General features: G+C 43.2%; 2 protein-coding genes across 2 annotated transcripts in view; both read right to left on the bottom strand.

Moving 5' to 3' along the window:
• LOC106581435 (WD repeat-containing protein 49) overlaps nucleotides 1–5161 on the bottom strand; it is a 38238-nt gene extending 33077 nt beyond the window's left edge. Inside the window, 5 exon segments of the mRNA XM_045704027.1 lie at nucleotides 721–897; nucleotides 1150–1323; nucleotides 1492–1800; nucleotides 1874–1983; nucleotides 4298–5161. Of these exon segments, the coding sequence (XP_045559983.1) occupies nucleotides 721–897; nucleotides 1150–1323; nucleotides 1492–1800; nucleotides 1874–1942 (729 nt within the window). The 5' untranslated portion in view covers nucleotides 1943–1983; nucleotides 4298–5161.
• A 271-nt stretch (nucleotides 5162–5432) lies between these two features.
• On the bottom strand, nucleotides 5433–23086 carry LOC106581438 (programmed cell death protein 10). The gene is made up of 8 exons (XM_014163501.2): nucleotides 22713–23086; nucleotides 19603–19824; nucleotides 16192–16245; nucleotides 13870–13987; nucleotides 11699–11825; nucleotides 10425–10503; nucleotides 10071–10153; nucleotides 5433–6012 (listed from the first exon to the last, which is right to left on the bottom strand). The coding sequence occupies exons 2-8, from the start codon at nucleotides 19690–19692 to the stop codon at nucleotides 5931–5933; spliced, it is 633 nt and encodes a 210-aa protein (XP_014018976.1). The 5' UTR covers nucleotides 19693–19824; nucleotides 22713–23086; the 3' UTR covers nucleotides 5433–5930.
• Nucleotides 23087–23096: the final 10 nt, after the last annotated feature.

The raw sequence follows: 23096 nt of genomic DNA on the forward strand, positions 1-23096 counted from the left end.
CTGTCCACCTGTCTCTCCCCCTCCCCGCACCTGTCCCCCTGTCTCTCCCCTTCCCCTCTCCCACCTGTCCACCTGTCTCTCCCCTCCCATCTCACCTGTCCTCCTGTCTCTCCCCTCCCCTCTCACCTGTCCCCCTGTCTCACCCACTCTCCTCTCACATGTCCCCCTGTCTCTCACCCTCCCCTCCTACCTGTCCCCCTGTCTCTCCCCCTCCCCTCTCACCTGTCCCCGTCTCTCACCCTCCCCTGTCACCTGTCCTCCTGTCTCTCCCCCTCCCCTCTCACCTGTCCCCCTGTCTCTCCCCCTCTCCTCACATCTGTCCTCCTGTCTCTCCCCCTCTCCTCTCATCTGTCCTCCTGTCTCTCCCCCTCCCCGCTAGCCTGTCCTCCTGTCTCTCCCCCTCCCCTCTCACCTGTCCTCCTGTCTCTCACACTCCCCTCCCACCTGTCCTCCTGTCTCTCACACTCCCCGTTTTTCACCTCTCCCCCATCCCCTGTCCCCCTATGTCTCTCACCGTCCCCTCTCACCTCCCCGTCTCTCACCTAACCACCTGTCTCTCCCCTTCCCCTCTCACCTGTCTCTCCCCATTCCCTCTCACATGTCCCCTTGTTTCTCCCCTCTCTCTCACCTGTCCCACTGTCTCTCCCCCTCCCCTCTCACCTGCCCCCGTCTCTCCCCCTCCTCTCCCACCTGTACCCATTTCTCCTCCTCCCCTCTCACCTGTCCCCCCGTGTCTCCCATGGTGAGTACAGCCTGGGCAGGGTAAGTGGGGTGAAACCAGTAGTCCAGACTGAGAGGGGCGTATCTCAGACCCTGGAGTTTATACTGGCAGCTAAACTGCTGCTTGGACAGCAAGTCATAGAAACACAGCTCCTTACTGGTGAATGACACAGCTATCTGAGAGAGAGCGAGAGAGAGAGAGAGAGAGAGAGAGAGAGAGAGAGAGAGAGAGAGAGAGAGAGAGAGAGAGAGAGAGAGAGAGAGAGACACACAGAGAGAGAGAGAGAGAGAGAGAGAGAGAGAGAGAGAGAGAGATACAGAGAGAGAGAGAAGAGGATAGGATGATAGGGATGGAGGCAGGTCATCCCATTGACTGACTGACTGACTGATTGATTAATTGATTGATTGATTGGCTGAGTTGGACTGGACCTTGTGTACGTTGTGCAGCACCACCATAGCAGTTACCCAGAGATCTTTGGGCCTGACAGAGTCGTTGTGGAGGCGGTGTGTTTGGAGAAGGGCAAAGTCCTCCCCCGCCCACACCCCCAGCGTGCCCCCCTTACTCACCGACAGGTACCGGCTTGAGCTACGCAGGTACACCACCTGGGGTAACCATAGAGATGTCAACAGATAGTGTATACACAACCACCAATGGAGAATAACATTAAATGCTTATATGCATTTTATATTACTTCATTATTCCATTGTTTCATTATGAATTATTAGCACCATTACAGCATTGTGAGTTGATAGGCTGGAGCTTCGTGTTACCTGTTGGACAGGGTCACGGTGTGGCGGGGTCAGCGTTAGTGGAGGCTGCCAGCGAGGCACGGTGGCAGCCCGTTCATTCTCCTCTTTTTCTGACAGCCCTAACAGCAGGAAGGAAGTCAGCCTCTCCCAGTCTACTCTCCTCTCCCCTCGCTCGTCAGCACTGTCCAATAGCAGGCTACGCTGCTCCTGAGTGACGACAACACTGTCGAATAGGAGGCCGTACTCCTCCCTGGAGCCACGTCTCACTGCAGACCAAGCTTGTTCTATAAACTCTGCCCTGGAGAAGGACACGCCTGCTTCACTGTCACCCTACAACAGAGGTCATCACAGATCAACGGGGCTGTATGTCTACTGTGTCATTTCCGTACCCATACCCACTCACCAGAAAGAGGCTCTGCAGTTTCTCATAGTCCTCCATACTCAGCCTGCTCTCCAGTGGTCCCGCCTCCATCTTGGTCTCCGTGGTTTCCACTCAGACAGGATAACAGCTAGCTGTCAATCATATAAAGGTTCCAGACAGGGGTGTGTGCAAGGAGGAAAGCACAGACAGCTATTGGAAGGATTGTGTATTTGTGATTGCATAGATACAGTGTCAACTACCGTATAAATCACTCATATCTCTACGAGCTACGCGAGAAAGCAATCTGCTCTAAGCCAATCATACTCACTCTACAGTAAAACAGTCTATATGTACTGCTCAGTGTTGTCATGGCAGCAGAATGACGAAGTTTGAGAGGTAGAGAAAAACAAGGGTTCAACCCCTGCTGAGCTTAAAGGTCCAACGCAAACATTTTATATCAATATCAAATCATTTCTGGGTAACAATTACGTACCTTACCGTGATTGTTTTAGATTAAAATGGTAAAAAAGAAACAAAAATATCTTCTTAGCAAAGAGCTATTTCTCATGCAAAGATTGTGCAAGTATTGTCTGGGAGTGGTCTGAAGGGGGGGGATGAACTGAAAACTAGCTGTTATTGGCAGAGAGATTGGAACTCTCTTTCTTATTGGTCTATTAACTAATTTACCACCTGGTGATGTCACCAGGCAGGCCAAAACTCCATCCTACCTAAACAGGCAGAAATGTCAGGCGGTGTTTTCAAAATGCTCTTACACTAAAAAGGCATTATCATCATTTTTACAATTTCACATTATTATTCCAAGCTCATAGTGTGGAAATATAGAAAAATCACATTTTTGATTACAACGGGCCTTTAAACCTGTGAATAAATGAAAGCGCACTGTGTGGCAGTGTCACTTCAGTAGCAATGTGGTGATCATTCCAGCAATTCGATCTACTTGAACCAGGGTTGTGGTCAATTCTGAATTTTAGAATTGACTCCCATTCAACTCATGAGTTGAAATTCAAATTGAATTTGCCACACACCACAGGATGTAGAATTTGAATTTGAGTAACAGGAAGTCAAATTTAATTCAGTGCAATTCAAATAAATTCCACTCAGTCATAGAACATGAGAGTTTAATTGAATCTGACAGGTCACACTTCCAGATACCAAAGAATATATCACTTTTCTGTGAAAACATCATTCATATTCTCTTTTAACCTTAGTTCTTAGAATAGCCAATAATATTTCAACCAACAATTTCATTTGATTGGGTTCTTTTTAGAAGGCTTTAGGGTCAACTTGAGGGTTAAACTAATGCATTCTGGGAAATGTACTTTTGTTTTCTCCCATACTGAACAACATTTAACTGATTAATGAAATATAACTATGTGAACATAAATAATATTCACATACAGGTTTTGTTTTCCGTCATCATTCATTTTAAGAGTTTGTCCTGAAAATCTATTGTTTCATAAATATTTTATTTGCATGTATATAATATATTTGATGTTTTATGTACAAAATGTATATTTACATAGACAACACCTACTATAGAATAGCAGTGGCATTTACTGTAATTTCATTGAATTTCACTGAATTCAATTCTACATTGAACAAAATATAAACGCAACATGTAAAGTGTTGGTCCCATGTTTCAAGAGCTGAAATAAAAGATCCCAGAAATGTTACATTCGCACAAAAAGCTCATTTCTTTCAAATGTTGTGCACAAATTTGTTTATATCCCTGTTAGTGAGCATTTCTCCTTCGCCAAGATAATCCATCCACCTGACAGGTGTGGCATATCAAGAAGCTGATTCAACAGCTTCACAGGTGCAGCTTGTGCTGGGGACAAGAAAAGGCCGCTTTAAAATGCCACAGTTGTCTCAAGTTTTGAGGAGAGTACAATTGCCATGCTGACTGCAGTAATGTCCACCAGAGCTGTTGGCAGAGACTTGAATGTTCATTTCTCTACAATAAGCTGCCTTCAAAGTCATTTTAGAGACTTTGGCAGTATGTTCAACCGGCCTCACAACCACAGACCTGTGTAACCACGCCAGCCCAGGACCTCCACATCCGGCTTCTTCACCTGCGGGATCGTCTGAGGTGAGGTGGGTTCCTGAGGAGTATTTCTGTCTGTATTAAAGCCCTATTGTGGGTGCAGCCCAGTCATGTGAAATCCATAGATAAGGGCCTAATTCATTTATTTCAATTGACTGATTTCCTTATGAACTGTAACTCAGTAAAATCTTTGAAATTGTTGCATGTTGCGTTTATATCTGTATATATATATCCAGCATGTTTCCTTTAATTGAAATTCTGTATCCTGTTTACGACTCCAATTCAAATTCATGAATTGACATGTATCAGTTCTGAATTGAGCACAACCCTGACCTGAACCATAATAGTAACCAAACCAAAACATACCTTCTACACATGCCTACAGCTACTTTCAAACATACCAGCTCAGTCAGATGGTTCTCTGCTCACATCACCCTGTGTGCATGACCGGGTCTCCTCTCCCAGGTGTCCTTAAGGGGTCCAGAGTTCTTCAGAGGTGCTTTCACACCACTAAGTAAGGCACTACAGACAAGTCTTTCATGTAGCGTTGGTTTGAAGTAAGTTTTAATTGATCCCCCATTTTCTCCAAGACTGTCTGAATGTTTTTCCCAGTTTGTTCTTCCCTTTCTAACCTTGACAGTGTGCGTTTTCTCCTCACATCACTTAGTTGAAGTATAGTACAAGGTTGGAATAAGCGTCGGTGCATCCAACACTAAGACTCCTCCAGTACCGTAACAGACACTGCCAAAGAGTTAACTACCAACAGTAGCCATAACAGTGGCAAAGAAAGCCCCCCCCCCCCTCACCCCACAAACACTCTCTGATTTTATTATGCCTCTCAAAGCCTGGAGTCTCCTGGCAACCACGTCGTGAGAGTGAGGCTTGTTTGTGTGTCCAGCAGGCAGTTTCTCTGGTCTATTCAGATCGGACACCGGAGAAGAGCTTATCTTAGACCAGGGTACAATTAACCTCCCCCCCACACACACACACACACAGTGCTCTGTCTCACACGTATACCATACAGTAACATGCTCAGCATAGCAACACAGTAATTCACCAATCGCTTTAACAATCCCTCCAACACATGCAGACACCTACGAACACACACATATGATGGGGGTGGAGAGAACATTGACAGTTTCCAAAATGTATTTGTTACTCCCGTACCCCTCTTTACATAGTCGAGCTGCCCTTAACACTTTTACACCTAACACAGTCAAATAAAACACTGATACTCTGTTGGGTATCATTTAAACACACACATTCCAGTGTCATGGCTGATTCGTCCATATCACTTAAAGGCTAATGGCCTGGAATAATCTGATCACAGCAGCCATCAATGGCAACAGGATCCAAAATTAGGTCTCCAAGACTTCAACAATAAAATAAGAAAAAAAAACGTTTTCAGAATGGCCGAGTGCTAGAAACGGGTACCGAGCCAGAATAGCTCCTAAACTCCACCATGGCAAATCCACTGTTACACAGAGCAAAAAGACAGACCTATATTACATGTAAAATGACAAAAGCAAAAGACCATTTTAAAATCTTTCCAAAATGTTTAAACGTTTTATTTGAACATTCTGCGACCAAATATCTGTTAAATATACACCATCATGTCTCATTGTTGAAGTTAGAATGAGAGAAAAACAAAAGTCCCTGTATTTACACTCTGCTTTAGGAATGCCTCAATGGCCATGTTAAGGCCCGGTGTTTTGGCTTTCACATGGACAGAGTGAGAGAGCGAGAGAAAGTGCAAGGACGAGAGAGGGGGTTGGGGAAGAGACGGAGAAAAAGAGGAGCATTGACATCAGATACTCTGTGGCGGGAGCATGATCGTGGTGGGGAAAAAAAATACAACAATATTTAAAAAAAACTCTGGCAATTATAGTCTGACCCCCTGTAACTCTAAATGACCCCCCCCCCATGAAGCAAGACTTAGAAATGATACAGTCCCAAAAGCAGAATCTTAACATTGTATATATAAAGGGTTTCCTGTCCTCTGTTAAAAGCCTGGGTTAGTGTGGTTAACCCCATCTATGTCACAGTCTTGAAGGTCTGGAGGATTAGGTTGGTTTGGTGGATGAGCCTGTTCGCGCTGACAAACACGTTTATCGCCCTGGAAACAAGCGGGACAGAGAGAGACAGGGACACACAGGGAAGGCGGTGTCAGTCACAGGAAACCATGGCAACGCTGGGATTGATACAGTGCTTTGATCTGTCGAAATGTCAGGCTTCAGAGAATCAAGCCTAAATGTGATTTCACAGTGAATGGTAATGGGAATGATTAAACAACCCTGAAAATGCCAAGTATCGTTTCTGCCACACAGTCACATGGTCAACTAAACAGTACACCAGGCAAAAAACAAAGAATTATACTGAATTCTGCTTCTATCACGCTATACCACAATAAACACAAATAATTATTAATTCCTGCTTCTATCACGCTATACCACAATAAACACAAATAATTATTAATTCCTGCTTCTATCACGCTATACCACAATAAACACAAATAATTATTAATTCCTGCTTCTATCACGCTATACCACAATAAACACAAATAATTATTAATTCCTGCTTCTATCACGCTATACCACAATAAACACAAATAATTATTAATTCCTGCTTCTATCACGCTATACCACAATAAACACAAATAATTATTAATTCCTGCTTCTATCACGCTATACCACAATAAACACAAATAATTATTAATTCCTGCTTCTATCACGCTATACCACAATAAACACAAATAATTATTAATTCCTGCTTCTATCACGCTATACCACAATAAACACAAATAATTATTAATTCCTGCTTCTATCACGCTATACCACAATAAACACAAATAATTATTAATTCCTGCTTCTATCACGCTATACCACAATAAACACAAATAATTATTAATTCCTGCTTCTATCACGCTATACCACAATAAACACAAATAATTATTAATTCCTGCTTCTATCACGCTATACCACAATAAACACAAATAATTATTAATTCCTGCTTCTATCACGCTATACCACAATAAACACAAATAATTATTAATTCCTGCTTCTATCACGCTATACCACAATAAACACAAATAATTATTAATTCCTGCTTCTATCACGCTATACCACAATAAACACAAATAATTATTAATTCCTGCTTCTATCACGCTATACCACAATAAACACAAATAATTATTAATTCCTGCTTCTATCACGCTATACCACAATAAACAGAAATAATGATTGATTTCTGCTTATATCACTCTATACCACAAACAAAGTTAAAATGCAGACTCAGACCATTGAGTGCTTTTGAAGTGACAGGTTGGCGTGAAATCTGTAACCCATCTCCGCTGTATCAGCACCATGGACAGCTCCCTACACAGTAAAGCAAGGCCGTTTTGGTAATGAATATAGGCTACAACAAGATAGATAAGGTAATCGCCCCCCATACACATCGACAGGACAGTAGTGGAGAAGGTGGAAAGTTAAGTTCCTCGGCGTACACATCACGGACAAACTGAAATGGTCCACCCACACAGACAGCATGGTGAAGAAGGCACAACAGCGCCTCTTCAACCTCATGAGGCTGAAGAAATTCAGCTTGTCACCTAAAAAACTCAAACTTTTACAGATGCACAATCGAGAGCATCCTGTCAGGCTGTATCACCGCCTGGTACGGGCAGCAGCTCTGCCCACAACCGTAAGGCTCTCCAGAGGGTAGTGAGGTCTGCACAACGCATCACTGGGTGCAAAATACCTGCCCTCCAGGACACCTACAGCACCCGATGTCACAGGATGTCCAAAAAGATCATCAAGGACAACAACCACCTGAGCCACTGCCTAATCACCCTGCTACCATCCAGAAGGTGAGGTCAGTACAGATGCATCAAAGCTGGAACCGAGAGACTGAAAAACAGCTTCTATCTCAAGGCCATCAGACTGTTAAACAGCCATCACTAACAGAGAGGCTGCTGCCTACATACAGACTAAAATCACTGGCCACTTTAATACATTTAATAAATTGATTTAATAAAGGTTTTACTATTCACTTTAAACAACGCCACTTTAATAATGTCTACATATCCTACATTACCCATCTCATATGTATATACTGTACTCTATACCATCTACTGCATCTTGCCTATGCCGTTCGGCCATCGCTCATCCATATATTTATATATTCTTATTAATTCCTTTACACTTGTGCGTACAAGGTAGTTGTTGTGAAATTGTTAGATTACTTGTTAGATATTACTGCATGGTCGGGAACTAGAAGCACAAGCATTTCGCTACACTCACATTAACATCTGCTAACCATGTGTATGTGACCAATAAACTGTTGATATGATTTGGCAAACAGCCTATGTGAATGCACCACCAATACAACTTGTTCTTTCTTTCCACAGAGCAGTGCATTTCAAAATGCTCCATGCTTGATGATGCCTAGAGAACCCTCTGGTTCTATCAATAACATGCTACCAGTGGGAATACTGCTTGGGTGAAGGCATTGGACACAACGCAGAACTTCTGGGAACCAAAATGATGCATCTGCAGTAAATACTACAGACGGAGGCGTGTCTCGTTATTCAAGTAGCCTATCACAGATGGGCAGCGTTTTCCCCCCGATTTTAATGGAAATACAAAGGAGACAAACCTAACCGCCCAGTGGCTTCCATGACCCTCCCTACACACAAACACTCCTCGACGTGCTCTGTCCATGACCCTCCCTACACACAAACACTCCTCGACGTGCTCTGTCCATGACCCTCCCTACATACAAACACTCCTCGACGTGCTCTGTCCATGACCCTCCCTACACACAAACACTCCTCGACGTGCTCTGTCCATGACCCTCCCTACACACAAACACTCCCCGACGTGCTCTGTCCATGACCCTCCCTACACACAAACACTCCTCGACGTGCTCTGTCCATGACCCTCCCTACACACAAACACTCCTCGACGTGCTCTGTCCATGACCCTCCCTACACACAAACACTCCTCGACGTGCTCTGTCCATGACCCTCCCTACACACAAACACTCCCCGACGTGCTCTGTCCATGGTCCTCCCTACACACAAACACTCCTCGACGTGCTCTGTCCATGACCCTCCCTACACACAAACACTCCTCGACGTGCTCTGTCCATGACCCTCCCTACACAAACACTCCTCGACGTGCTCTGTCCATGACCCTCCCTACACACAAACACTCCTCGACGTGCTCTGTCCATGACCCTCCCTACACACAAACACTCCTCGACGTGCTCTGTCCATGGTGCTGACACAGCACATACAGATTTCACACCAACCTGCCACTCAATCATTTCAACTTTTTTGCTATTTTTTTAGATATAGGGACATAAAACTAAAAGTGAGGTGAAACAAGTTTCAACTGACGGGGAACAGATTAACTACACCCTCGTAGGCCTGACCTGCAGTACACATTTTTGTTGCAGCCCCGGACAAGCACACCTGATTTAACTTGCCAACTAATCATTAAGACCTCGAAGAGTTGAATCAGGTGAGTTTGTCCAGCGCTACAATAAAAATGTGTTCTGTCGGGGGCAGTGAAGGACTGGAGTTGGGCTGTCGGGGGCAGTGGAGGACTGGTATGGGTGATATATTGTACGGGCAAGATGTGAAACCGGTATGGGTGATATATTGTACGGCCCAGATGTAAAACCGGTATGGGTGATATATTGTACGGGCCAGATGTAAAACCGGTATGGGTGATATATTGTACGGGCCAGATGTGAAACCGGTATGGGTGATATATTGTACGGGCCAGATGTGAAACCGGTATGGGTGATATATTGTACGGGCCAGATGTGAAACCGGTATGGGTGATATATTGTACGGGCCAGATGTGAACCGGTATGGGTGATATATTGTACGGGCCAGATGTGAAACCGGTATGGGTGATATATTGTACGGGCCAGATGTAAACCGGTATGGGTGATATATTGTACGGGCCAGATGTAAACCGGTATGGGTGATATATTGTACGGGCCAGATGTAAACCGGTATGGGTGATATATTGTACGGGCCAGATGTAAACCGGTATGGGTGATATATTGTACGGGCCAGATGTAAACCGGTATGGGTGATATATTGTACGGGCCATGGAAGAGAACAGCTGGGTAGAAACATAAAGGAGGTGATAAGGTTCTTACTTTCCATCTTTGAAGTAGGTTTTAAGTGTGTCGCTGAAGCTCTTGGAGTATTTCACAAACTCTTTCTTTTGGTGTTCCAGTGCCTGGGAAAACAACAGAGGCTTTTCACTCTTACAGAAGATAATGGAGAGGAAAAAACACAAGAACGTCTCAAACTCTGCTGACAGCCGAGGGAGAAAGAAAGAAGAAGATATCTAAATCGGCCTGTGTGTAGTGTGTGTGTGTAGTCTGTGTGTAGTGTGTGTGTGTAGTGTGTGTGTGTGTAGTGTGTGTGTGTGTAGTGTGTGTGTAGTGTGTGTGTAGTGTGTGTGTAGTGTGTGTGTAGTGTGTGTGTAGTGTGTGTGTAGTTCTCACCCGTCGGTTCTGGTACTGGTATTTTCGGAAGACAGTGTTGACTGTGTCCAGGAGTTCCTTGATGGCGCTGGCAATATCTCTGTGCACAGAGCATAAAAATTACTTTTTGGTCCACCGGCCAATGTGTCAGGTAGATTTTAAAATCTACCAGCCATTCAGATTTTCTACCACTCAAAATATATCATTTTTTCCTTCTAAAATTACACCAACAAAACACAAAACAGATGAGCATGCTTTGAAATGTTTCTAAAACAATACATGTATTACTAGTAAGAAGCAATGTACTACATTATTTCAGTACATTCTTTGTGACTTGAGTCTTTTAACCAAGATCTCACGAGACAAACATTTTCACCTGCCCCTTTAAGGGCCGGAGGTTACCGTGGTAGCCAACTCTGAGTCATGTTTGTCCCTGTGAGACCGAGTCTGACTAGTACAAGCTTTGTCTTCTCTAGCAGTTGAAACTCAAACATAGAAAAACAACCTAGCTTGTAAACAAAACAATGTAAATAGTCAAGAAACACAAGGACAAAATTTAACTTCAGTTTCAAGTAAATTAGACCAACTTCTATGGCTGAATCTTTCACTCAGTTCTTCACGTGCAGAGTTTCAGCACCAGGTGGAATAGGCTATATAGGATTCTTAGTTCTTTAGTCCACCGTGGCTGGTGAAATGGACATCTACCCGCATTTGGCAGGTGTTCATTTTAGGCCCTGTCTGTGGACAATGACTACAACAGCAGTCAGACATCTTGAACCATGTGACCTCTCACTCCTTGGTCCAACAGCAGTCAGACATCTTGAACCATGTCACCTCTCACTCCTTGGTCCAACAGCAGTCAGACATCTTGAACCATCTCACCTCTCTTACTCCTTCACCTTCCCTCCATCCTTACCTCCTTTCTAGAACCTCTTACTCTCAGACTCTCATTCTTCTCCTCTCTTCCCTCTCACTTTTCCCCTTTAAATACAGCAGAATTCTACTATGTTCCAAATTTATTTTTTCCTAAATATTCCACTGACAAAGTTACTTAGAGTGACTCAAGAAACACAAATTCAATTTGAGAACTGGCCAATTGAGCCAAGACAGAAAGAAGCCCTGAAAGAATAAGTCTGGGGGAGAAGAAGTGTGTGTACTACTTGAGACTTAGTATTACATTGGAAAGAAAATGGGAACAAGAGAATGAGTGTGTTCTTGGAGAACTGTGTGCTTGTGAAGTGTTAATCACATCACTGAGGGTGTGCTAGGAGGTCTGCAAGCGAGTGTGTACTGACTTGATGGTCTGTAAGAAGCGTACTCTGTCGTTGATCTCGTCTGGGATCTTGCTGAGGATGTGTTTGAGTGCCCGAGCCTTGTCATTCAAGTCCTGGAACTCCTGCTCAGGCCTGTCAATCATGAACTCTACACACACACACACACAGGAAGAGAGCCACAGCCTTAGTCACCATGGAGACAGTCAGGTCAACAAGAAGCGGTGGAATGTAGAGAACATTCAAAAGGCCCTGACAGAACATCCCCACCCAGAAAACAGTCTGTGTGTGCGCATTCACACACACTACTTTGAGTGTGTGGAGAAAGTTAGAAAAAGGTGGCACAGCAGTGTAACCTTGCTGACAGCAGGAGGTACAGTGCCATCAGAATGTAGTCACACCCCTTTGCTTTTCCCACATTGTGTTACAGCCTGAATTTAAAATGTCGCGTCACTTGTAGACACACAATAACCCATAATGTCAAAGTGAAATTATGTTTTTCAAAATTATACTAATTAAAAATGAAAAACATATCTTGAGTCACCCCTTTCTTGTGGCAAGCCTAAATAAGTTCAGGAGTAAATATTTGCTTAACAAGTTACATAATAAGTTGCATGGACTCACTCTGTGTGCAATTATATTGTTTAACATCATTTTTGAATGACTACCTCATCTCTGTACCCCACACAAACAATTATCTGTAAGGTCCCATCAGTTGAGCAGTGTATTTCAAACACAGATTCAATCACAAAGACCAGGGATGTTTTCCAATGCCTCGCAAAGAAGGGCACCTATTGGTAGATAAAAACATAAAAAAATACATTGAATATCCATTTCAGCATGGTGAAGTTACTAATTATACTTTGGATGGTGTATCAATACACCCAGTCACTACAAAAGACACAGGTGTCCTTCCTAACTCAGTTGCCGGAGAGGAAGGAAACCGCTCAGGGATTTCACCATGAGGCCAATGGTGGCTTTAAAACAGTTAAGAGTTTAATGGCTGTAATCAACATTGTAGTTACTCCACAATACTAACCTAACTGAAAGAGGGAAAATAAGGAAGACTGTACAGAATAAAAATGTTCCAAAACATGCATCCTGTTCACAATAAGGCACTATAGTAATACTGCAAAAAAATGGGGCAAAGAAATTAACTTTGCATCCTGAATACATAGTGTTATGTTCAGGGAAAATCCAGCACAACACATCAACGAGAACCATTTTACATATTTTCATGATGGTGGCTGCATCATGTTATGGGTACGCTTGTCATCGGCAAGGACTAGGGAGTTTGTGATAAAAAGAAAAAGAATAGAGCTAAGCACAGGCAAAATACGAGAGGAATCATTGGTTCAGTCTGCTTTCCAACAGACACGGAGAGAAAATTCCTCATTCAGCAGGACAATAACACAAGGCCAAATCTACACTGGAGTTATTTACCAAGATGACATTGAATGTTCCGGAGTGGCCTAGTTACAGCTTTGACTTAAAAATCATCTTAAATCTATGGCAAGACTTGAAAATGGCTGTCTAGCAATGATCAACAACTAACGATTTTTTAAAGAATAATGTATCAATACTGTACAATCCAGGTGTGCAGAACGCTTAGACTTACCCAGAAAGACTCACAGCTGTAATCGCTGCCAAAGATAATTCGAACATGAATTGACTCAGGGGTGGTAATACTTATGTGAATGAGATATTTCTGTATTTCATTTTTATACATTTGCAAATTATTATTTTTATTTTTTTAATTCTAAGCATTTACTTTGTTATTAAGGGGTCTTGTGTGTAGATGGGTGAGAAAACAAATCTATTTAATCCATTTTGAGTTCAGGCTGTAAAAACTAAATGTGGAATAAATCAAGGGGTATGAATACTTTCTGAAGGCACTGTTTATTTAGTATTCAAACAGAAGCAAAGGCCCTCGCATCACGGTGTGACTGTGTGTCCGTGTGTAACTATAGCTGAGCTTCTCATTCTGTGCACATGAATTCATTACTACCATCAATCAGGCCATGCAGGAGAGAAAATTCAAGCCTGGAGGGAAGAAATGTCTCACAGGAAGGAGCGGTTGTTTTATTAGTGGAGAAACAGCACCATCCTGAGGAGAGAGACAGTACTGTACACAGATGCACAATACCTGACATCATCTAGGACTAGGTTATTCACTGCAGAACAGAGACACACACCTTCCACATCGTCTGCAGCCATTCGCAGTAGTGACTCAGTGAAGTTGACCTCCACTTTCTTCTTCTCCAGGATCTTCATGATGATGTCCTGGGTCAGCCCTGGGTTCTCCTTCTCAGCCTGACAATCAACCACAGAACACACATCAGTCTCTGCTAATCAACCACAGAACACACATAAGTCTATGACAACAATGTTTCCCCTAGCATTTTGTCATGGGGATAAAAAAAATAAAAAATAACAATTTTAAAGCAAATTTCCTATAATTCTGCACATTTTGCAAACGTAAACAAAATCAATGGGGGCCCCATGCCATGACATTTGGGGAATTGTAGATTCACCCTGACTCTCATTTTTATTTTGGCAATTGTTAGTTCTGAAAAATCATCTTAAAAAAAAAAATATATATATATAGCTTCATTATCTTTTCCACATACTTTATATCTGTTTGTTTTTTATATATACTTTTGGAGAGGCGGCAATGATTTAGCAGCAGCGCTAAATGAATAGGGGAAACACTGGACAATCAGCCACAGAAAATATGCAGACACACACCAGGCATTACTAATCAACCACAAAAACAGTATGATAATAGAACACAGACCCATGATCAAAGTTAGACAGTGTCAATCAAAGACAATCAGATGTGAATCAATGTGGAACAGTGGAACCACTCATAGGGGTATTTCACAAAGCTAGTTAGATCTACTCTGGGTTTTCTAAAGCGAGCCAGTTTCAGTTAGCTTCACATTCCAGCTCAGGCTTCCTCTATGATAGGAAGGCAGCTATGGATCCTGCACCTGCTGCGAATTCAAGACAGTTCTCCAGCTGGTTATGGTGGGAATGGGCTATTAGAAGAGCAGTCTTTCTTCGTGTCGACGGTTATCTTGAATTGAACTCAGAATTTACCAAAGTGAGCTCCTCTATCCCGACTCAAATGCCCTGTCCCCCTCCATGTATAAAACGCTGCCCTGTCCCTCTCCATGTATAAAACGCTGCCCTGTCCCTCTCCATGTATAAAACGCTGCCCTGTCCCTCTCCATGTATAAAACGCTGCCCTGTCCCTCTCCATGTATAAAACGCTGCCCTGTCCCTCTCCATGTATAAACGCTGCCCTGTCCCTCTCCATGTATAAACGCTGCCCTGTCCCTCTCCATGTATAAACGCTGCCCTGTCCCCCTCCATGTATAAACGCTGCCCTGTCCCCCTCCATGTATAAAACGCTGCCCTGTCCCTCTCCATGTATAAAACGCTGCCCTGTCCCTCTCCATGTATAAAACGCTGCCCTGTCCCTCTCCATGTATAAAACGCTGCCCTGTCCCTCTCCATGTATAAACGCTGCCCTGTCCCTCTCCATGTATAAACGCTGCCCTGTCCCTCTCCATGTATAAACGCTGCCCTGTCCCTCTCCATGTATAAACGCTGCCCTGTCCCTCTCCATGTATAAACGCTGCCCTGTCCCTCTCCATGTATAAACGCTGCCCTGTCCCTCTCCATGTATAAACGCTGCCCTGTCCCTCTCCATGTATAAAACGCTGCCCTGTCCCTCTCCATGTATAAACGCTGCCCTGTCCCTCTCCATGTATAAAACGCTGCCCTGTCCCTCTCCATGTATAAAACGCTGCCCTGTCCCTCTCCATGTATAAACGCTGCCCTGTCCCTCTCCATGTATAAACGCTGCCCTGTCCCTCTCCATGTATAAACGCTGCCCTGTCCCTCTCCATGTATAAACGCTGCCCTGTCCCTCTCCATGTATAAACGCTGCCCTGTCCCTCTCCATGTATAAAACGCTGCCCTGTCCCTCTCCATGTATAAACGCTGCCCTGTCCCTCTCCATGTATAAACGCTGCCCTGTCCCTCTCCATGTATAAAACGCTGCCCTGTCCCTCTCCATGTATAAAACGCTGCCCTGTCCCTCTCCATGTATAAACGCTGCCCTGTCCCTCTCCATGTATAAACGCTGCCCTGTCCCTCTCCATGTATAAACGCTGCCCTGTCCCTCTCCATGTATAAAACGCTGCCCTGTCCCTCTCCATGTATAAACGCTGCCCTGTCCCTCTCCATGTATAAAACGCTGCCCTGTCCCTCTCCATGTATAAAACGCTGCCCTGTCCCTCTCCATGTATAAACGCTGCCCTGTCCCTCTCCATGTATAAACGCTGCCCTGTCCCTCTCCATGTATAAACGCTGCCCTGTCCCTCTCCATGTATAAACGCTGCCCTGTCCCTCTCCATGTATAAACGCTGCCCTGTCCCTCTCCATGTATAAACGCTGCCCTGTCCCTCTCCATGTATAAACGCTGCCCTGTCCCTCCATCTCCTTACCTTTATAAACGCTGCCCTCAGGGTCTGTGCTGCCGACAGGTTCACTCTCTCCAACTGTAAACACATTATCACTGCATCAAAACTTCTTACAGATACCAGCTTGTAATTAACATAGCATATACACATCTCACAAACAGATACCATCTTCTAATTAACATAGAATACACACATCTCACAAACAAGGAAAGCACACACCTATACTAATTAGAGGTCGACCGATTAATCGGAATGGCCGATTAATTAGGGCCGATTAAGTTTTCAGAACAATCGGAAATCGGTATTTTTGGACACCGATTTGGCCGATTTACAACCCCAAAAAATGTGCACCTTTATTTAACTATGCAAGTCAGTTAAGAACACATTCTTATTTTCAATGACGGCCTAGGAACGGTAGGTTAACTGCCTTGTTCAGGGGCAGAACGACAGATTTTTACCTTGTCAACTCGGGGATTCAATCTTGCAAACTTACAGTTAACTAATCCAACGCTCTAACCGCCTGCTTTACATTGCACTCCACGAGGAGCCTGCCTGTTACGCGAATGCAGTAAGAAGCCAAGGTAAGTTGCTAGCTAGCATTAAACTTATCTTAAAAAAAAAAAATCTATCAATCATAATCACTAGTTAACTACACATGGTTGATGATATTACTAGTTTATCTAGCCTGTCCTGCGTTGTATATAATCGCTTAGGTACACGTTGCTCCAACGTGTACCTAACCATAAACATCAATGCCTTTCTTAAAATCAATAGACAAGTATATATTTTTAAACCTGCATATTTAGTTAATATTGCCTGCTAACATGAAATTCTTTTAACTAGGGAAAATATGTCACTTCTCTTGCAACAGAGTCAGGGTATATGCAGCAGTTTGGGCCACCTGGCTCGTTACGAACTGTGTGAAGACTATTTCTTCCTAACAAAGACAGCCGACTTCGCCAAACAGGTGATGATTTAACAAAAGCGCATTTGCGAAAAAAGCACAATCGTTGCACGAATGTACCTAACCCTAAACATCAATGCCTTTCTTAAAATCAATACACAGAAGTATATATTTTTAAACCTCCATATTTAGCTAAAAGAAATCCAGGTTAGCAGGCAATATTAACCAGGTGAAATTGTATCACTTCTCTTGCGTTCATTGTACTCAGAGTCAGGGTATATGCAATAGTTTGGGCCGCCTGGCTCGTTGCAAACTAATTTGCCAGAATTTTACGTAATTATGACATAACATTGAAGGTTGTGCAATGTAACAGGAATATTTAGACTTATAGATGCCACCCGTTAGATAAAATACAGAACGGTTCCGTATTTCACTGAAAGAATAAACGTGATAGTTTCCGGATTCGACCATATTAATGACCTAAGGCTCGTATTTCTGTGTGTTATTATGTTATAATTAAGTCTATGATTTGATATTTGATAGAGCAGTCTAACTGAGCGGTGGTAGGCAGCAGCAGGCTCGTAAGCATTCATTCAAACAGCACTTTCATGCGTTTTGCCAGCAGCTCTTCGCGAATGCTTCAAGCATTGGGCTGTTTATGACTTCAAGCCTATCAACTCCCGAGATTAGGCTGGTGTAACCGATGTGAAATGGCTAGCTAGTTAGCGGGGTGCGCGCTAATAGCGTTTCAAACGTCACTTGCTCTGCATGGGTAACACTGCTTCGAGGGTGGCTGTTGTCGATGTGTTCCTGGTTTGAGCCCAGGTAGGAGCGAGGAGAGGGACGGAAGCTATACTGTTACACTGGCAATACTAAAGTGCCTATAAGAACGTCCAATAGTCAAAGGTATATGAAATACAAATCGTATAGAGAGAAATAGTTCTATAATTCCTATAATAACTACAACCGAAAACTTCTTAAATGGGAATATTGAAGACTCATGTTAAAAGGAACCACCAGCTTTCATATGTTCTCATGTTCTGAGCAAGGAACTTAAACATTAGCTTTTTTACATGGCACATATTGCACTTTTACTTTCTTCTGTGTTTTTGCATTATTTAAACCAAATTGAACATGTTTAATTATTTATTTGAGGCTAAATTGATTTTATTGATGTATTATATTAAGTTAAAATAAGTGTTCATTCAGTATTGTTGTAATTGTCATTATTACAAATAAAATAACAAAATAATTTAAAAATAAATAAATAATTATCGTTTTTTGGTCCTCCAATAATCGGTATCGGCGTTGAAAAATCATAATCGGTCGACCTCTAATACTAATTACCACAACATGAAAACACTTCAAACTGCATAGTTAGTAGCTACACACATGGAAAACCATCTCATTAGCCAACACTGCAGACAACAACAAAAACTACAGTACACTGGTACACAAACAGCATTGAACAAAACAAGCCTGTGTGTTTTTGGTTTTACTCTCCTTGTGGGTACTAGGAGTCCTTACAAGGAGAGTAAAACCAGGAACATTTTGACAAGTGGGGACATTTTGTCAGTCCCCGCAAGGAAAAGTGGTATTTTATGGTTAGGTTTAGGAGTTTGGGTTTACGATTAGGGAAAATAGGATTTTGAATGGGAATAAATTGTTTGGTCCCGGAAGGATAGTAGTCGTGTGTGACTAATACCTGGACTAGCTGAGTCAGTGAAACAGCAACCTCCCCACATCAAAGTGGCCACAGGGAACTCCTTTGCATCAGAGAGACACTGGTGCTACACACAGTAATTATCACTCCTCCATCCCTCGCTCTTCCCTTCTATTCTTCCCTACCACCCTCACCCCTTTAAACACAAACTCCCGCTGCTCTCTCTGTGATCTGTGACTACCCCTCTTCTTCCACTCTGTCTCCATTCCCTCTGTTTTTATCTTCCTGCCAACTGACAACTATACGACCCTTGAAAATCTGATTCATTTCAGGTTCTCACTCTCAAAATCAGACTGATTTAATAGAAAAACAACACAATTGGAAGTTCTAAGTCCACAAAAAAACAGTTGTCATTACATTAGCATCATCGATAACGGCAACACAAAGTGGTAGACAAACACGCTCACACAGAAAGGGCGTTCCTGTACCGTTTCCTCTTCAGCAAGATGGAGGAAAGTATGAATCCCTGATGCATTTTGTTCATGTCATATGACAATCTTGGCCAAATGAATGCGTTTTCAAATAAATTCAATACATTTAGTTCATCAATACATTTTTGAATATTGCTGAATTCTGTTTTTATGTCTGTATTCCGTGATTCTGTCCGCGTTCTCCACAACACAGATTTTATAGAGAACCATTTACCCTGTCCCTATTTCTCCAATCCAACCACAAGCTCTCCCCCCATCCCTCCCTCCCTCGTGTCTAAGGTAGTTACATTTGTGTTATAACCTTAGAGACCATAGCACGCACAGGCCCCATTCAAGAAACACTACATCCTGTCTTTACCAAATCCTTTCCTCCTTACCTCGTGGAAGACGGGATACATCACAGTGTAGAGTGTCATGGAAACCATGGAGGTTGTCTCTGCTTCATTCTTCATCTCTTCCATTGTCATCCTCGTCCAGAGACCAACGTTTCTGTTTCTGTATGTCTGTCTGTATATGGAGTGAAGGCTGCTACCGGGGCAGGGCTCGCCTCATTCACTCACTACAACACTCAGAGAAGAGAAGGCTGGGGGGGGCAGGACCTGAGGAGAGAAGACGGGGGGAGAAAGGGTATGAGGGATAGAATGGGAGGTAAAGGACAGAAAAGACAATCCAACATTACATAGCCTACTTCATCACTATAATACCTCATTTAGGCTATTTTCATTGCTTCTGGTTGAGGTCTAAATTTAGGCCTTGTTTTTCTGTCCTAGGTCTAGCCTTGGAGGGCGATGACATATAACCAGGTAAACATTCCATCTGGCTCCGGTTCAAAGTCAAACGTGGTGCAGGGCAGTGGTTGTGGAGAGACAGAGACAGACCCTAAGCTCTACCATACACCTGCCCTGCCTGTGTATCTGAACAAGCATGATCAGGTTCCCTTTCCTCCTGCTCTGACTGACACTTTCAACAGCATTATCTACTGTATGACGTCACCCTGGGCCATTACCAGACAGCACTTCACTGTGTGTAACTGGATGCAATTACAGGCCAGGGACGGACTGTCAATGCAGCCCTTGTTCCGCACATACTGACTGACTGAGTAGCCCGACTGAGTGACGGTTTCTTTCCCTCTGTCATTACAATTCCATGACTCAGCCCCAGCTGACGAAAGGTGACAGTTCTATTACTGGCCAGGCAGGCAGTGTCTTCAGAGGGTGTTAATAAAAACCATAGCTAGTGGCTGCTCTGCGCACTGCTCCCAGGTCAGCTTCACCCCTATTTATTCCTTTCAGACCAGGATGGAGGCAGGGAAAACTGATCCTGGAGCAGAACACAGGGACAACTTTTCCCTAGAGCACTGCTGAGACTCCACATGTGTCAAACTCATTCCAGGGAGGGCCGAGTGGAAGCGGATTTCCACTCCTCCCTCGGCACTTGATTGATGAAATAAAGTCAGTAATTAGTAAAGAACTCCCCTCACCTGGTTGCCTAGGAGTTATTTGAAAGGAAAACCCACAGATACCGTGACACCTACAGCGGTCACAGGAAGGCCAAAAAGATCATCAAGGACAACAACCACCCGAGCCACTGCCTGCTCACCCCGCTATCATCCAGAAGGCGAGGTCAGTACAGGTGCATCAAAGCTGGGACCGAGAGACTGAAAAACAGCTTCTATCTCAAGGCCATCAGACTGTTAAACAGCCATCACTAACAGAGGCTGCTGCCTACATACAGACTAAAATCACTGGCCACTTTAAGGAATGGAACACTAGTCACTTTAATCATGTTTACATATCTTGCATTACTTATCTCATATCTATTGCATTTTGCCTATGCCGCTCTGTCATTGATCATCCATATTTATATATTCTTATTCCATTCCTTTACTTAGATTTGTGTGCATTAGGCATTTATTGTGGAATTGTTAGATAACTTGTTAGATACTGCTGCACTGTCGGAACTAGAAGCACAAGCATTTCACTACACTCACACTAACATCTGCTAACCATGTGTATGTGACCAATAAAATGTGATTTGATTTGGTTTTTACTAGACTCTCCGTGGAATGAGTTTGACTCCCCTGCCTTAGGCCATGTCCCAATAATCTCACAACAAGCTTCCATTTCTTGACTCATTTCCTTTATGGTCACTGATTTGATAGGACTTGATAGCAGCCTTAAGGCACCATAGTGAGACTAGACACATTCCACCCATCAGTGAAGAGTGGGGGGACAATGGCTGAGGAAAGGAAACGGATTGGACACATTCTTTCTTACCTAACACTATGCTCCTCTCCGTTGACTATTATCTGGCCAACTTTACTGTGGGCAATACCTGATTAGATGGGCTACTGGCCTGCAGAACATGACGGTCTCAATTGTCTTGTCTGTCATGGTACAAAGACCAAGCTATACATCTAAGTCCATTAATATGTTATTTCAGGCAGTAATGCCTTAATCACATTGTAAAAATTTATAGGTTTATTACTGGATGTTAAACCTCATTTTATGTCCACAGAGTCATTTGTCACATAAAGTAAGGCGCGTGGACGGCTGACTGATCAGATAAGCCAGCTGCTATGGAGAAATGTACAGCAGTTACAACACAACAACAGATGTCTCTCAAATGAGCTAATTACATTTCCAACTCCTCATGACATTTTATTATAATGATGTCATCGTTTGATGAAAACTGCGGTGTAATCATTTGTCCAAACACCAGAGTTTCTATGGGACAAATTCAGGTAACATAACATAAGGTTAACATGACTCGTTTCGTTCGCTTCCGTTGAAGAGACAATTTGCATCAGAATCAGCAGAATAAATACACCCCTAGACTCTGTCTTGACAGGGCTAACGCAGTTCACGCCACTTTGATAACCAAGTGACTTTTTCGTAGCAGGTTAGGCGACAGGTTAAGGTTAGGAAAATGCTCTCCTAACTTGCTAAGAAAATCACTTTGTATAGAAGTGCGGTGAAAAGAGTTTGTCCCGTCTCGACAGACCGAGACTGGCTAACTAGCAGCTACCTTGCGACGTTGACGGAATCGGTAGCCAACCAGTTACGTAAGCTAGCTGAACCGAGGCTAGTTAGCCAACTAGCGCTTAGCTACGTAAACAAGTTTCGTCGATTGTTAGCTAACTAGCTACTTTAGCAAGCTGGGTGTCACCTGCCACTGGCAGTACCAGACTAAAAACCTTAACTAGCTAATTAAAGCGTAGCTATATAATAACCACAGTTTCGTTGCTTGTAGTTAGTAATTTCATTGTCCTAATCCACCGACACACATCTATCTATCATGATCACCTGTTAGCTAGACATACTTCAATAACAGTGAGGGTAATTTCTAAATAGTAGCTAGTTGCCATAGCCAATTTGTAGGACTCATCATCCGGGAAGGTAGCTAAGTTACAAACGTTAGCTAGCTAAACAAAAACGATTTTCTAACGTTAGTTAGTGAAATAGTAACGTTGCCTTTAGCTACATACCTGTTTACACCGTGGTATGGTGCTAATTTAGACCGAAGTATGCTTATTTGCCGTGACAAGCATTAGCTAGCCGAGTGTTTTCTTTTCTCATTCAAAGACGGAAGTTTTCTGTATGATCAAACTGTCTGGGCAAGGTTTTTTTCAGCTGTCCACCAAATGGCTTGACGGTTGTAGTTCTTTCTTACGTCTCCAATTATGGCAGTGATAAAGACATAGTAACTATAAAAACTACAACTCCCAACTAGTTCAAGCAATTATGTGGCGTTCTACACGAAACAACTAAAGCATCAACAGGCTTATTTAGCCAACAACAAAAAAATACAAAAACGACATCTCTCACAGACAAACTCCATCCCAGGCATACCATTTTTTTTACATTGATAG

This window comes from Salmo salar, chromosome ssa20 (genome assembly GCF_905237065.1).
Source record: "Salmo salar chromosome ssa20, Ssal_v3.1, whole genome shotgun sequence".
Taxonomy (NCBI): Eukaryota; Metazoa; Chordata; class Actinopteri; order Salmoniformes; family Salmonidae; genus Salmo; species Salmo salar.

Coding starts and splice junctions, on each gene's coding strand:
- LOC106581438 (XM_014163501.2), bottom strand. CDS start 19,692: ATGACAATGGAAGAGATGAAGAATGAAGCAGAGACAACCTCCATGGTT. Junction 13,988..16,191: donor TGAGGGCAGCGTTTATAAAG/GTAAGGAGATGG, acceptor GTTGATTGTCAG/GCTGAGAAGGAGAACCCAGG. Junction 10,154..10,424: donor ACCAGTACCAGAACCGACGG/GTGAGAACTACA, acceptor TTGTTTTCCCAG/GCACTGGAACACCAAAAGAA.